This window comes from Gasterosteus aculeatus, chromosome 17, assembly GCF_964276395.1.
Source record: "Gasterosteus aculeatus chromosome 17, fGasAcu3.hap1.1, whole genome shotgun sequence".
NCBI classification, from domain to species: domain Eukaryota; kingdom Metazoa; phylum Chordata; class Actinopteri; order Perciformes; family Gasterosteidae; genus Gasterosteus; species Gasterosteus aculeatus.
Window position 1 is genome coordinate 7,917,529 of NC_135705.1, and position 16,538 is coordinate 7,934,066.

At 42.2% G+C, this 16,538-nt stretch overlaps 1 protein-coding gene across 2 annotated transcripts in view; it reads right to left on the minus strand.

Annotated features, from left to right (window-relative positions):
• Positions 1-16,538, minus strand: part of bsnb (bassoon (presynaptic cytomatrix protein) b) — a 52,608-nt gene that overhangs the window by 17,183 nt on the left and 18,887 nt on the right. Inside the window, exon 4 of one of the 2 annotated variants that reach the window (XM_078091972.1) lies at positions 1,761-1,970. In XM_078091972.1, the coding sequence (XP_077948098.1) occupies positions 1,761-1,970 (210 nt within the window). Of the gene's footprint in view, positions 1-1,169; positions 1,971-16,538 lie in introns of both variants that reach the window. The other variant, XM_078091970.1, reaches the window with a different exon arrangement.

Genomic DNA, 16,538 nt, shown 5'->3' on the forward strand with positions numbered 1-16,538 from the left:
TCATTAAAGTAAAGTACCTTCATGGTGTGGTCTATTACAAGCCCCAGCAAACACCTTGTATCCCACTGTTTCATCAAACTTATCAGGACTGACATTCTCATGAACATTTCTAGGTAGCATCGAATGAAATTACTGCACAAGACCTGATACAATTCAAACTGTATCTAATTCTAGATACCAGAGAATAATTACATTTGAGAGAATAAATCTTCAATTGGACAACCAGACATAGTAAAACTTGAGGCTAAAATCAACCCAAATATTGTCCTTTGGTTTTGAATGTGAAGCAAATTTGACTTTGCATACATTTACCACCAAGCACCATTTATACATTTATCAACATGAAAAGAAAAAAACTTCTAATCTAATCTTTGATCATACTATTAATTTGGGTTGAGTTTGCCTGTCAAAGTTACATCCACACAGATGAAGAAATACACTGACACACTGAGTGAATACAAAAGACAGTTAAACATACAAACAAACAGACAAATTTCATTTAGTCACATGCTTTATAGTAATCTTTGACGCATTCTCCGTTGCATTCTTCGAATCATGGAAGAATAACGAACATGCTTAGAATGCCTGAAATATCACCAATAAGTATCATAGTAAACAAAAAGCTTGCATTTGGTACAAATAAATCAAAATTTACAAAACCAAGCAGTGGGAATGGCCACAGAGAAAATGGTGATGGTTATGATGATGATGATAAGCACGATGGTGATAATGAAGATCATGGTGATTGTTCAGTTGGCGATGATGATAAGGATAATGATGGTGTTGATGAGGATTATGATATTTTTATAATAGTGACCATAGCAGGTTTGATGATAACAACAACTAACTACGTTCCAAGTGAATGATCACGATTGAATTGAACTGATGATTATGAAGAAGAAAAAAAGATCAACAAAAATAACAAAACAATCATGTTTAGTACAAAAATAATTATAATAATTATGAGAAGAAATATGAAAAGAAACGAGAGATAGATAATTACAATGTTATTGCCCCAATCGGGATGTGAAATTAGCGATTAAAAGGATGATGATTTAATGATAATGTTTCTGAGAAATAGTTACAATTATTTGAATGGAGCAAAATCATAAAATAAAAAACTGAATCAAGAGTAACACGTGAAGGCGAAGAAGTTGCAGGTAGCTCACTTCATGGTGTCTTGACTTCTGTGTATCTTCAGCTATCTTCATGTCTTTGGTCGAAGTGATAGTCTCTGATAGTATCTTCTTCGGGGAGGCCTTGACGTCTTCTTTTACAGTTTTGGATGCGACTTTGGCCTTCTCCTGGGGCTGTTTGCGGCCCTGGTTGTTACCTGTGGGTTTAGACTGAGCAGGTGTTGTTTTTGATGGGGTGGGAGAGGCCTTGGCATGGTTGGGTGTGGCTTTACCAGGGGGGGCCTTGGCCCCGGGAGGATGAGAAGGGCCCTTAGTCTGAGCAGATGGCTGAGCAGATCCCTTTGTCTGAGTGGGCCCTTTGGCCTGGCCCTGGCCCTTCATTTGGTTAGAGGACTGAACAGGGCCTTTACTCTGACCTTGTGATTGATTAGGACCTTTGCTTTGAGGTCCCTTACTCTGAGCTGAGGGTTGTGATGGACCCTTAGTTTGGGAAGGTTGTTGATTTGGACCCTTATTTTGGGAACCGGGTTGGGCAGAGCCCTTGGTTTGAGGGAGAGCTTGGCTGGGCCCCTTCGTATGAGGGGCAGGTCCAGCATGTTTCACAGGAGAGACAGGGCCACTTACTTGGGGACCCGGTGGTTTCTGTTGTTGTTGAGGACCTGTGGGCCTAGGCCCTAAAAGCTGATTTGGCCCTTTCTGCTGAGGTGGTTGTTGATTGGCTGTGGCAGGTGGCCGGGGGGATCCCAAAGGCTGTGCAACAGGAGCTGCAGCGTCTCCCAGGCTTCCTGACAGAGCCCTCTGCGTCTGGCAGTTCAAGCACAGCCATTGTTTCTTCTAAAAGACAAGCACAAAGAGAAAAGGAAAAAGATTTATCTTAGTGTCACCTGGATCCAATAGAAACAATTGAAATGGTCAGTAATCTGTCGACAGTAGCCTCAACATTGAAGTTCACTTTGAGAAATTTAAATCAGAAAGTTGTGGCTTTAAAAGCGGTCATGGGATGTTAAGGACTTCGTATAGTGAGTCTGAACAACTAGAATTGAAAATTTGAAAGCCTGTCCAAACAAGGCCTTTGATCTCTTGGTGAAGGCTTAATCATTTGACTACATTAAGCACTCTCAAGCAGGCTGCACAGAGGAAGGGTGCCGTGGGAATGCCTGTTATTAGATTGGAGGAGCGCAACTGGCATTTGACCTTTTATGGAGGTTACAGAGGATGCTGAGTTTTGTAGGATTCTATAGCAATAGTTATATAATCAGACACTGCAAAAAAATCCCATCAAAGACGTGTCCCATCATAAATTCTACTATATTTCCATTAAAATAGAAAGGGTTCATTTCATGTCAATGCAGCGGAGAAATGAAACTGCCTCATGGATAGAAATGAACATATTACAGGTAATAAAAGCTGGAAAGAGAAGTGGCGGTGCCATGTTTGTAGTGCACCGCCACTCAGACAGAAATATAATCAACCTCATAAATACCTTTGCTGCAAATAACCACCTGTCAATAAATAATAACTTTGTCACTAAAAAGCTCAATAGAGAAGACAACATGTTCTGAAACAGCAAAAGAACAAGAAACAATGCAGGTGTTCAATGACTGTATCAGAAGACACCTTTACTGCTGATCAGTCAAGATGCAATAGAAGGTTGCAAAGAAACGATTCATTATTTTCCAAAGCCATTAGATTCTGCTGACACTGCCACAGGTCTGACATGAAGGTGAGTTTTTCAGTGCCTGAAGGAAATAAATAACTGAGAAAAGCTATAAAGCTATAAAACAAGAGATAGATGGAGAGTGACATTTAGTCAGCAAAAACCCTCTTAAGACACAGATAGGGATCTCAATCCGAAAACCCCAGTGAGTAGAGCTTGACAGATACGTCTCCAGTGTTTTAAGTTGTCTTTGTGACTTCACACTTAATCTGTGTAGGGAAATTGATCAGGGTCTGTGTGAGTGCGATATTGATTTATTCGTTTCATCTCAGGGTTACTTGTGAGTTCTCTGCAGTCTTTTGTGGAAAACAGTTTGACTAACTGGGCACAATGGACAGTGGATGCAATCTATCACAGGCCGATTCTATTGTTTTCTTAGTAAAACAGATTTGTGAAGGCAAAATAATGTACAATTAATGGTTACCCGCTACCGGATGTGGGTGGTAGACAAAGCTAGAGCTGAAATACAACAGAAAAGGGTGGGAAAGGTTATAACAGAGAATAAAGTAAAATTCATGATATTGCAATTGCAATTTTTTTCATACTCGTTTAATGAGCCAAGTACTTTCTTAATTCATTGATTGAGTTAAATAATCAAATCTGAAAGCCTGAGACCATCAAATGTTTGTCATTACTGGTTAGACGTTGAGACTTTTTCACATGCTGCTGTGTGGTGCTGGTCATGTAGCTTGAAGATATCTTGAATACCCAAAACTGCTGCCTGTCGTGAGAGAATCAGCTGCTCTGGATTACTGTAATGTGAAAAATTGTGATCAATCCAGCTTTGGTACCGGTGGATTACAGCTGTTTTTCATACCTCAATGAGGCCCTCAGGCAACTTGAGTAGCAAATTATGCAGCTCCCTCATTTCATCATGAAATCATGAATACTGCAAAAATATGTACTTCATTCTATTTTTTGTCTCTTTTATCTTTTTAATGACTGTTTTTCTTTTATGTCTCAATCAATGTTCTTAACTGTTTTTAAATCCCCTTGCTTCATGTTTGGATGTTTTTAATGGTTTCACGTGAAGCATTTGGAATTGCCTGGATGTTGAAATGTGCTATACAAATAAAATTGCCTTGCCATGCCTCAATTAAGGACATCGTTGTTACACTTGGCAAGTTTGAAAACCTTTCAAGGAACAGAACCCACAATGACCACCTTTAAATTATTGTCACTCACTTAATAAAGGAACGTCCCTAAATACAATAACCACCAGAAGCAAATGTAATCAAACTTAGTATAAAGAAAGATATAATGGCTACATTTTAAATTGATGAGGCTATTTTTTCATTCGGGATCAAATCTTCTATTCTACAGGGATCTGCAGGGTTTTCTCAAAGGAGACCAGGAAGCGAGGATGGAGCGACTGGCAGGACAAACACACAGACTCGCTTTGTTTTCATCTCTCTCAAGTGCACTACTGAGAAGCTATATATAAACAGGTGCCGTACTCTCAGAACCAGCCATCTGTGCAGGTTCTTTTGCATGTAAAAAAATGTGCAGAAATGTCAGAGACAAACGGCAGTGTGCTTGTGAACAGCGAGTGCACGACGGGGGGGACGGAAAACCACTGAAGCGACATTAAAAACGGGGAGGAGATGCAATGCGCGTGCACATGTGCATGCATGCAATTACATAATCAACCAATCTAAATAAATCTGACAGTCTCAGGAGTTTTTTTTTTTTTTTTTTATCACTTCAAACACTCACATTTGCCTAACTATTTTTTAAGCACGTTCATAGATGAATTATATACCTAAATTAGGTACTACAGAGAAGATTATTTTTTCTTGATGGAGCCAAACTCTTTGCTCCTGAGTCAGCAGAACATCACTGCGTGGGTTGAGAGGGAGTGAAGAGCAAGGCCAAACCAGAGCTGGGAGTAGCAAATTATTCATGCAGAGTGCTCTGGCTTGTACAGCCTTGTGGGCCGTGTTTCCCACCTCTGCCCACACGGTGGAGGAAATGCAGGTCCGTGAAAAAGACAAAGCGTCTCCAAGACAAGCCTTCAATGCTCTCTGAAAACAGAGCAACCAATTCACTGTGGAAAAGCCCCTCAGCTTGATACAAATAAAACAGATAAAAACTAAAGCGATAGAAAAGGGAATGTGTTGTTCTACTGTACACGTGTGTGGTAGCATTGTCCTCAGTTGGTTCGTCAGATCATCTCATCTGAGCTGGTAACCTCATTAAATGGCAGGAGGTTAACCTATGTGCTAATGTGAGAGTGTATTTAACCTCGGCTTTGAACTGTAACTCAGATGCGGCCGAAAAGACTACACTGACTGTAATCTATGACTGAAGTATCTGGCGTTGGCTCTTTCCCATTGCTGCATATAAAGAAAGCGGCTTTCAGCATCTAGTTTGAAGACATTCTGACGGAACACATGCTTTATTTACACTGTAGCTTCCTGACAGTCTCTAGTCTCACCAGTGCAGCACGTTATTTGCTCTTAGATTTTGAGAATCTGCACCTCACTCCTGTTTAGTTACTGTGGAAATAATCTGTGTGTGAATCTGTGAGAACTCAGCGCAGTGCAACCTTAAAAAAAACATCATATTCACCGTAACAAATACAGAAAGGCTGACTACCCACACAAGGTGTTGAAAGTGTAAGAGTGTATCCGCACCCTTCCTACTGAACAATGGCGTCCGACAAGGTGGAATACTGTCCTCTGTTTTGTGACGCTCGGATGTGCGCTGATGACTTAGTGACCCTGTCTCCTTATGGCTCCGGTTTAAGGCAATTCGCCATAGTTTGCTCACGGTATGACGTGCAGTGTGGCATTAAGTTCAACAAAAAAAAGAGGCTTGTCATAGTTGCTAAAAAAAACAATGAAGGCCGGAAGCCCATAGTTCCTGCGTTTTGTATGGTAGGCCAATGCTAAATGTGGTGCAAAAGTCACATCAAGAGGAACAATCCAAGTAATGACAGTGTGCAGCGTCAGAGGAGCAAACTGTACCCACAAGGCAATATGCTGGCACGTATATTATGAAGTTAAAACGGCTCTCTTTAGAGCCTACTGTACTACTCTATATCGGGCCGCATGTTATAGCAAGGATTCAAGGGGCATTTAATGATGCTTTTAGAATGTTGGCCAAGCTCTCGCAATGGTTAAGTGCAAATCGTATGTTTGTGACCCCTAATGTTCCCGCCTCTCATGCTGTGTTGAGGAATTTTGTATTTAAATTCAAATGTCGATCAGAAAATGTCATCATAAAGGCCTTAACTGATCCAATGATCCAGTCAAACAAGGAATTCTTCATGTTCTTGACAAATATCTGTTTGTGTTTCTTTCTTTGTATTTGTCTCTTTTTGTATGCATGTCTACAAATAGCAAATGTGAATTCTGCTGACAAGGTACCATGAAGAGTATTGAGAGAACAGTAAGTGAGTGAAACTGAATCTATCATGAGAGACTCGGGTGGATAGTCTGCAGTGTAGAGATGCTCCGGTTGGCTCACAGCCGGAAAAGCTGCCCTTTCACTGTCAAAATAATGAGGGATTGAACACTGCAGGTTACCACACGGAAAAGGTCAGAAAGATTGATCCCATTCTCATAGATTGATCCCACTCTCAGAGGAGCTTGCTGAAACATTACAGTCCGGATCACTCATGCGTGTGTGTCTGTATGTGTGTGCGCACTAGTACATGTACCTGTGCATTCGCCCATGTCTGTGAAAGTGTGTTGTGTTATAAATTCCCCAAATCATCAAGTAATGCAGCAAGCAAATCAGATTAATTACGCTGGCTGCTAACCCCCTTATGACAAGCCAAGCTAAAGGCCGGTATGCAAACGGCAAATTAAAAGTCTTCCGATGGGGCTCGATTTGATTAAAGAATGTACCGACCCAACTACTTTTACTGTCTCTCTTAATTAGGAATGATCCATTGAAAGCATAATGGTAAATGTAATGAGCAAGAAGACCAAGAAGAAGTAGATGTAGAAGTTGAACTGTGCACAGTTCAACTTCTACATTTGAGAGCTACAATACACAGTTTTGTGTCATTAAACAACTCGATGAGTGTTAGAAATCAACACAATTTAGTGTTAAAAATACACTTACGCGTGTCTTTAAACAACACTAAAATCTGCAGGATGGGGCTCAAAGGAGGATTCAACTGTTTACTTTCTGTAGTTTCCATGAAAGTTAATCAATTACACAATTTTTAAATTATTAGACTTCATTACTAAAAAAACTATGAAAATAGTAGCATTTTGTGAATTATGATTTCTGATTTATATTGCTGTATTTCGCTGTAGTTTGATTGGATATCAGAACCGGGAGATGAGTTTCAAGTGAATACAATGTAGACACATTTCCTCTTCCAGCTCGTCCTTTATGTTCTTCTAGCCATAGCGAATTGTGTTGGACCAAACTTATGTGGAACCATTGAATAAAATAATTTCAAGTCTCTGAAAAATATAGGACCAAATGAAAAGGCAGTACCTACATGTTCAAGAGGAAGCACACAGAATGCACAGAGCAACAGCTGCAGGAGCACCAATCTGCTGCAAGCAGGAACCCACAATAACTAGTTTGGTCTTTTGGCCACATGGAGGCAGTAGAAATAAAACTTGACATGGCCAATGTTTATTCATTTGGAGATGTTTTTGGCCCAATTGGTGGATCCCTCTTCTTTTAGCTCTGTTTTTCTTTACACCAATTCCTGAGGGTAACATGTGGTTTATAGCGGTAAATACTCCTCTGTGTTCACCGGCTAATCGTTAACATTGTCGGTCTGCTGCTGTCATATGTATTAAGTATGAACAGAGCTACCTGCTATATGACACTAGAGTGCATGTATTGTTTCTGGTAATACCATTTTTCCCCTTGTCCACTTAATTTTGCTTAATTTCTTTCTTTTTATTAGTATCAAAGTAGTGATTGCTTTATTTTGCATACACTTTAAACACATGGCTCACCTTCCAGCTAAAGTGCAGGTATGCATTTTTCATTTTGATGGAAGATGGAGAATATTTTTCTTCAGGGAGACAGAACTTCAAAGACCAAAGTGGACTGTGATCAGTCTTATAATATTGCCCAGTCACACCTTTTTCTCCACGTGGCCAAAATTGAAGAGCACATTGTTAGACTCACATTCCTGCTCATAAATCAAAGACTTTCTTGACGTTTACCAGAAATGTGCACGAATGACAGACCTCCAGAGCTGAACTGCTGGTGGGGCATGACTCTGATGGAAAGCTTTAAAACGTCCTGCCCGTGGAGGGAGCCAGAGAGCACAGGATTTCATAAAGGGATATGGAGCCCCGTGGGAGCATACACACCCACACAACAACATGAAAAACAAACGTTGCACTCACATAGTCTGATTCAAGCATCCTGCTAAATATTTCACTTGGAGTGGGCTGCATATTTTAACACCAACCATTTTACTGTAATACCATCTCAGCTCTTGTTCCCGGCACCATCGCTGTGGAGGCCGTCCCTCCTCCGCGGAGCCACTTTAGTTCTGACACACATGACGGTTACACGGGTATATATTTTTATATGCTGACCAGCAAAAGTGTACAAACACATGTGCAAGCAGACACGCTTTGTGGAGCCTACACAACCTCAGCACGCGCCTCTCACTGTCAGTCAACTCGCAGCAAGTGGCTGTCCCCCGCATGGCGTCTCTCACGGGAACCTGACCACAAGCTGTGAGCAAGAAATGTCAGCCGACATTACCCGCAGTCACAAACCTCAAAGTGCTGTATCAAATGTGGGTGGCCAGAAGGAAGAGTGGGATCAACGGCGCGCTAAATAGATATTTTCACGTCGTTGTGGTGCAGGGGTAGAGAGGGTGCACTGGGAACCGCAAGGTTGGTGGTTCGAGCCCTGGCTGCTCCATGTCAAAGTGTCCCTGAGCAAGACGTCTAAGCCCTAATTGCTCCATAGGCAAAAAGCCATGGGTGAAAAATTCAATGCAAGTCGCTTTGGATCAAAGCGTCAGCTAAATGACCTGTAATGTAATGTAACAATAGAGATGTTAAACTAAGGCAATGACTGCTACCAGCCTTCTGCAAGGAAAATTAACAAAAAGCATAACAGCAATGCATCGCATAACAAAGCATCATGCGTTGTCCCCTCCCACAAATCTCGATCCAAAATGTCCAACTTTCTCAATCGCACTTTTTATACATTTCATCCAAGAATAATTCACCAGTAGTCTTTTCCTTCCTAACAGCTTCCGTCATGACGGTGCTTAACAAATTCGCTGCCTGCGTTAACCTTCAAAGTAAGAACAGAGAAGTGAAATTAGGAGGATAACTATACAACAAAGGCAGAAATCATCATAATACTCCTTTGCATTCTGTCTCTCACAGAGATTGATGAAGTGCAAAACAGAGGAGGTCATAATTAATTTGTAGCAAGTAAAGGTCAGGGGAGCAGAGGGTCAGTGTGAATTATTAACTAGCATGTGCACAGGGGCGCGCTGCCAAGCAGGTATCAACGGGATGAGTTTAAGGTGAGTGGCAGTTTGGTGTCCAGACACACACACACACTCATGTTTGATAGCAGTAACGGAGCATAGGAACACCTAGACGCACTCAGTGTCACGTTTGGCCCGTCACAGTCGACGGTTATATTCAATAGTAGTAGTTACTACAAATGAATCGCTACAAATAATCACAATCCTTTTTTTTTGCTGCATAGTGATTAGCGGTCAACGGTGATTAGCGGACAAGAATCAAAGATCAGCAGAGCGGGTTACTATCAAAGCCCTACCGGAGCCCTTTCAACCATTGTCTCCATTTCCATTGTGCACAGTCTGAATAGACAGTGGTGGGCAGTGCGAGGTGCGTAGCGAGCACATGTCACAGTAGTGACCAGGCCGTGCCACTCCGCCACACGCTGTGACAGGTCAGTAAGAGTCAGCAGGTATATAGGTCAATCCCCCGGTACTCCTACAATGGCGACACGTGGTCCGGCCCGTGGATTAGAGAGGAAATGAAGGATCATCCACAGAGGAAGCAGGGCTCAACTGCAGTGGCTCATACAGTTCCCCCACGGTGCACTCAAGACAACGCAGAGGAACATCCCACTGAGTTTTGACTTTTTACGTAGCGGCTCTCAGTGCACGTGAATGTTAGTGCACGTGGGTCCCAATGTGTGTTTGTGTGTGTGTGTGTTTCCCAGTGGCTGGCTAATGGCCGCCTCTCTGCACTTCGCCATCCGACTCAATTAAATACCGTTAGCCGAGGTTTGTGTTGCTGCTACTCACCGGCTCAGGCGTCGCCATGTGGAGGCCTCTGTCAAAGATATGATCTGAATTTAGCACCTTTAAGGGATCGCAGAAGTAATAACACTCCATCCACTGGAAACAATAAATGTAGATGTCAAATGTCATATGCGTAAATGAATTGCTGAGATATCAATCTAGAAGTGCAAAATACATGGGGTATTGATAGAAACTTGACATTCAACTGCAAAAATAATGTCCAGCAGTATTAGCAATTGAAATTAGAAAACATTTATTCATGAATGTGAATACAGAAATATATATTTGGTTACATTTGTTTGAATAACTATAAAGTGAATAAAAAATGTTGTGGTTGTGAAACTGTTACCCTGCAAAATATGTAAAGTGAAGCTACGCAGGTGTGTCTGTGGGCATGTTGCTTTGGGGAGGAAGGCGAGGGATCAAATAATTTTACCGTTTGTTGCGTATTTGATGTGTAGTTGTGTGAACGGTTTTATAGTTAACAATATCAGCCTTGCTGTTGTGCGTGCAAAACATGCACAGCCTAGTTAAGTGCCTTGACTTGCATCCGTGAAACCTTTTAGATCTCTTGCGAAATTGAACCTTCTTAAGCGCAGCACACTAGTAAGGAGGAGGCAACCATTGCATTTTGCACACAGAACAAAGTAACTGACATTCTCACCTGTTGCGTGAAAATGATCAGACAAGCTGACACCATCCCGTGCTTCATTATTATGTGATTGTAATGTGAACCATTAAGGACATTAACCTTAATTGCAAGACTTCTCCAAAACAGCGTCAGTCTTATACTGTGCTGTCTGCTTTTCAAGTGCGTGTTTATTCTGTCGCTCCGTGGTGCAGCGTAGCACAGCGTCACATGATGCGTTTATTTACTCACTACTAATTCGTATCAACGGGGGAAACAAATGCTCTCTTTGGCCCAGCACACAGGGGTCGATCACATCAGTCTGTATTTCCTGCCTCAGCAGGGCTCTTTATACATAAATAAGACAACGTGAAAGCACAAAAACACACAAAGTCATTTTATCTAAAAGCATGTTTCTGACTACCCATCTTCATTTTGATAAGCCTATTGTTAGTTTAGGATCCGTAAAGGTATCAGCAGGCATCTCTGTAGGATAATAATCTGTAACATTTATACAGCATATTTGGTCGAATGTATGACTTTTATCTAAATGTCATTAGAAAGTCCATAAAAAAAGGATTAATACCAAAACACACATAATGTGTGAGGAACTAAGCTACTAAACTTGGCAAATAATAACACTAATCCATCGCCTCCACCATGTCTAAATATAACTGAATCGTTAAAGGAGGTTCTGTGGATCCACCTCCTTCATCCCTCGAAGGAATGGAATATTTCCTAGAGGACAAGAACAAACCAATATTGCACTTCACACAATAAGAAAGCAAGAAAAGACAGTTGAAGCCGTTGCTGAGGCAGAGGGTGGTATCTGACTGTTTCCTTATTCAATTGTATTTTTTGAAAAGCCTTTTAGCCTGGCTCTGCTAATTTGCCTTGACAACATTGAAAATAACTTGCAGTTTTCATCCCTCTGTATTGCGGCAGAAAACAGCCCAGCTTGGTTTGGTGAAATGCACCTTCATCTGTGGTGAAACTGTCTGATGGCGGTCGCTTATGTGGCTTATTTTCATCTTCCCACACCTACGGCGGCCTCCTGTTTCCTGACTCTTTCACTGCCCTCCGTCATTTCAGTCTTTAATCAGCAAACAGGCTTAATGTCAGCGAGATAATACGACACAGAATGCCAATGTGGCTGATTGAGATTAAGTCAGATGTTCACAAAAAAACAGCACCGTCGGTCTGCAGCATCACACCGGGGACGGGTAATGTCACTCAGAGGCTAAAACAGAATAAAGGCAAAAAAAAAATGTGTTGCTAATGTGTTTTTCTAAATGCTAATCCAGCTACAGCCAAACAAATCTATTTTACACTCAGGTTGGCGGCCGAGCCCAAACAAGTCGTGAGTCCCATCGCATATGCCTGTCCCCAGGACAAGTTAATCAGGCTGTCTCCTCGGCCCTATTTCATTTTAAATGAGTTTCTAATACCCATGCCAGGCAAATCTGCAACTGCCAGCCAAGCAAGTACAATTTATGTATCTCACATTCATCTTTTGAATAAGTTACTCAGGCTGCAAACAATCACCAGCACCATGTCGTGGGATTCCTTTTACCGGAATGAGTCCAGGAAAAATTAGGTCTACTATTGTTATACTAGTCTTTCAGGCATGTTTCTTTTGGAGTAAGTTTAACTTGGTTAAACACGGCGTGGGCATCAGCATCCAGGAAGTAGTAAATTCCTAAAATGGAGTGACATAATATACTATACAAAAAGCTGATTAAAGACGACAACAGTCGCAAGGTTGTGTGTGCACCGAGAAGATGCCAGTAAAAAAGCAAAAACGATTTTAAAAAATGGGCAACAGCCAAGCTACTGTTTCTTTGACTGACGCTGATTGAGAAAATAGGTCAGACAGGAAAATGCATTTCCTAGACACAACATCCAAGGATACGCTTTCACTTTGGGCTTGTCTCATACTTTGTCTTGTTGTTGTTTCTCAAAGGTGGCATGTGGTGGGTGGTTCTCAAGAGACATTTCAAAGTTGAAGGCGCATTGATGAATATTTTTATATGCTGCATATTTCAGTACATTATAAATGGTAGAAAATGCACAGGGTTGACTCATAAAGCTTTTTTTTTTAAGTAAATGAATAGAAACCCTAACCCAAGAAACTGACAGTGACCAAGTGGACCCATTAAGCACGATTACCCTTCCTTTGGCTGTTGTGTCACGCCCCCAGCAGCAAACTACACTGGCAGCGGAGCCTCGGTATCTTCACTAATCGACGCTGTTAATATTGTTGTAAGGCCGCCGCTCAGATCAACAGCCGAGACCCTCACATCCGATCTGGTCATTTCCACTGATGCCCGACAGCTGCGGCATCGAGAAGATTAGCAAAGGGTTAAATGTAACATCTGAGCGATCAGTGAGCTTTATCTCTTTCATTTTGTCACTCAATCTCCTGCCCCCTTGCATTATAGCGTGCCTCCCTCTGGCCGGGTGTTTTCACTCCCCTGACATACAACAACACAATCTCAGTTCAATAATCTTGCATTTGCGTTGCCGCCCTTTAAGTATCTGCAGCCTCTAAGCGCAGCGCACAATCAACTGACCCCCCTCCTTCTTCCCTAACGCGAGCATTAGGAAGTAGCCGCATGCCCGATGTGCTGCGGGGAAAGAGAGGGCATGAGCACGGACGAGGCCGGTGAAGTGATGTGTTGAGACAGCGGGGCCCAGTAACTGGGGTGGGAGGACTGCTCCGGCCCACCTCTGTGGCTCTGACACCGAGGATAGACGGGGCACTGCCAGGAGCCTTGGCCCCCGGGCCTCGAGGATGATGAGTTCTGAAGAGCTGATTACGGTTGCTGAGGTTACTTGTAGGCTTCAAAGCACATTCACTCACGAGGTAGGAGACGATGGGCCTTTGACAGAAAAGAGCCACAGAAAAAAAAAAAAAAGACTGGAGGCGTAATTCCAGTTGATTATGGTCACTGTGCTCCTGGATAGTCATTTATCAAAAGAACCGACGCGGCTGCCGGTGCAGGCAGGTCTTGGATGACCTCGAAGACATCTCGGGAAAAATGAACACGTGTGGTGCACAGACGCTGAGCAGAATAAAGCACATACAATACAATCCTAGTTCCTGTCAGTTTACCAGGGATTACAGTGCAACATCTCAGAATTCTGCAAAAGCACGGGAAATAGCACTCAAATACACAAGCAGTTGTTGGAGCTTTGTCCTGGATCTCCCAGTAGGTCTGTGATGTGCAGGAATTGAAACAAAGTCTACGCGACTTTCAGCTCAGATGGAGCCTGCTGCCAAACACAAAGGTCCCAGAGAGGAGAGTGAGTGCCGTTTAAGCCTCCAAACCAGCGAGCCATCTGTGCTGGGTGCTACATAATCTCAACAGGAAGTTGTCCTTTGTGTACATCATGTCGCTTTGTCTATGCAGTTGTGTCACTGTGGCACTTTTTGTTTGGGGCGAACTTGCCTGATGTTATTCACGCTGAACAAGATTCACCTTTTGAAATACAGGCTTCAGGTGGAAAAAACCTTTCTTTCACCATTACAGTCTCTACAACCGTAATATAAAGTCAAAATGGGCTTTGTCTCAGCTTAATCAGCAAACAAAGGCTTATTGTTCTCAGAAGGCACTTATTTGTGTGGGTGGATCTTTAGAATGGTGTGTCGGGGTTAAGCATCATACTACAGGGAATCACTACCCCTCCTTCAACACGGATTACAACACTCTCAACCATTAGCTCCCTCTACAACCCCCACCCTCTAACCATATACTCACAGAAACACCCCCCTCCCCCTGTCTTTGTCTCTTTCTGTTTGTTTGTGTAACCTGCGCCGTATTAATAATCTTGTATTATGTGCCGGGGTTTGAAGATGCCGTGCTGCTAAATCAACAGAGCGTAGACTGAATCAAGGGAACGGAGTACTCATGTTGCAATGTCAACTGCGTGCAATTCAACCAGAAGTAATTGCCAATTCAATCAATGTGTAAACAGCAAGCAGGCTCCAACATGAGGACAGGAGCAGGAGGGCTGGGTGAGTGTGTATGTTTCAAGAGCTATCAGATGCTAGCGTTTGCATTTTCTTTAAAGGAGTCCGAGGTCTGATGATATGAAAATATGAAAATGTTGTGTCTGTATTCACAATCATTGTTAAACTGAACTGACAAATATTGCAAACTTTCTAATATTAATCTCAGGATCAACAGTGATAGTTGTTAGTATTGTGCCACATTGGACGTGAATATGTGTATTTTGGTATATACAGCATGCCTAAGTTACATGTGGGCGTCCAGATCTGAATTAATATTCAGATTCAGACTATTTGTGCAGTGGCCTTCCACAAGCACACAGTGCATACAGCACTATAGGGAAAATGGAAGTATTAAAAGGGCGCAAGCAGCTGATCGGGGCCGTGTGGGTGTTTGAATCTGCGATGGTGTACCAGCATCACTTTGGGAGCAGCCAGGCTGAGCATGCCAGGCTCAGATGCCGGCAGCCATCTGGCTTTGGATGAGACTCCTGAGGGAGACACAGGCTGGTGCCAATCTTCAGAAAACACTTCCAGAACGTTTGAGAAGGACAATGACACGTTCATCTATAAGCAAATACTACATGTTATACATGTAGTGCGAAGCGGTGAAGTAGCTGTTGGATGGAAGCGATTCTTCAACTTAGTTCACAGTTTCCTCCATTAGTACAGTGTAACGTTATACCATAAAACAACGTTTTTTAAAAGCTACATGTTGCAATGTCTCATTATCAACACTTCATTGTGTGCTCAGCGCACAGTTTACTGCATCCTGGGATCTTATTTTCACTCGCTGTGGTCTCTCGCAGAACAAATCTTCTGTGAGCAATGACCAGATGGCCAGAAAATGCTAGAAGTGAACCTTATTTCGCCGACACATCACCTTGATACGTAAATATTTCACTTGGGTCCTGATCCACCTTAATATTCTACTGCAGACGATGAGAGAGAGAGTAATTTAGAAGTTTGAAAGTCATTTTAATTGCATAAAACTGCTGAGTTGCCAGAGCAGATATATATATATATATATATATATATATATATATATATATAAGACACTAAATGTATGTTCTGAAAGAGTAAGTTCTTGTGAGTTTTAGTAGCAAATGTAATACTGCAATAAATCATGTAGGATTCTAACATCAACCATTCATCGTGCTCCTGATGCTCAGCCTCACACAAATCCCCACCTGCAGTAAAACGATACACCTGCTAGTGTACATTTATTTTCTCATGCACATGCATGCAACATGCACACAGGCAACAACAGACACTGACCTTGTGTGACATGATCATTTAAACACAGCACTCTCCCTGCTCCACACTGCATAAACTATTCATAATGTTCTCCCTGGTTGAATATTTGATAAACTATGTTTTCTGTTTCTCTACACTTTTCCCAGAAATTCAGTCTGTTTGCTAATGATCCACTCAGGGCTTCTGTTTCGTTATAAACAGAGGGGACGGTTCTATGTCGCGATAATAGTCACACTGAGTCAGTGCGCCAAACCAGCCGCAGAAACGACCCGGTTAGCAGATGGGAAAAATAATGTTTTTGTATAACTGCTTGAAACTGAGAGGGAATGCAGTGTGTCCAACACACCTGCACCAATATTTACTGTAGAGAAAAAAGCTGAGGCCCGTCTCCGGGCACACAGAGCAGCCTGTGCGAGTGGAAGGAGAGTAAGACTAACATTTTATGGAGGAGGACTGACATGCAGCGGACCGTAAATCAAATTGAGCCGGAGACACTCGAGTGTAAACATCTTATGTTCTATTTGCAAACCATTCTCTCGGGAGACGACAATGAC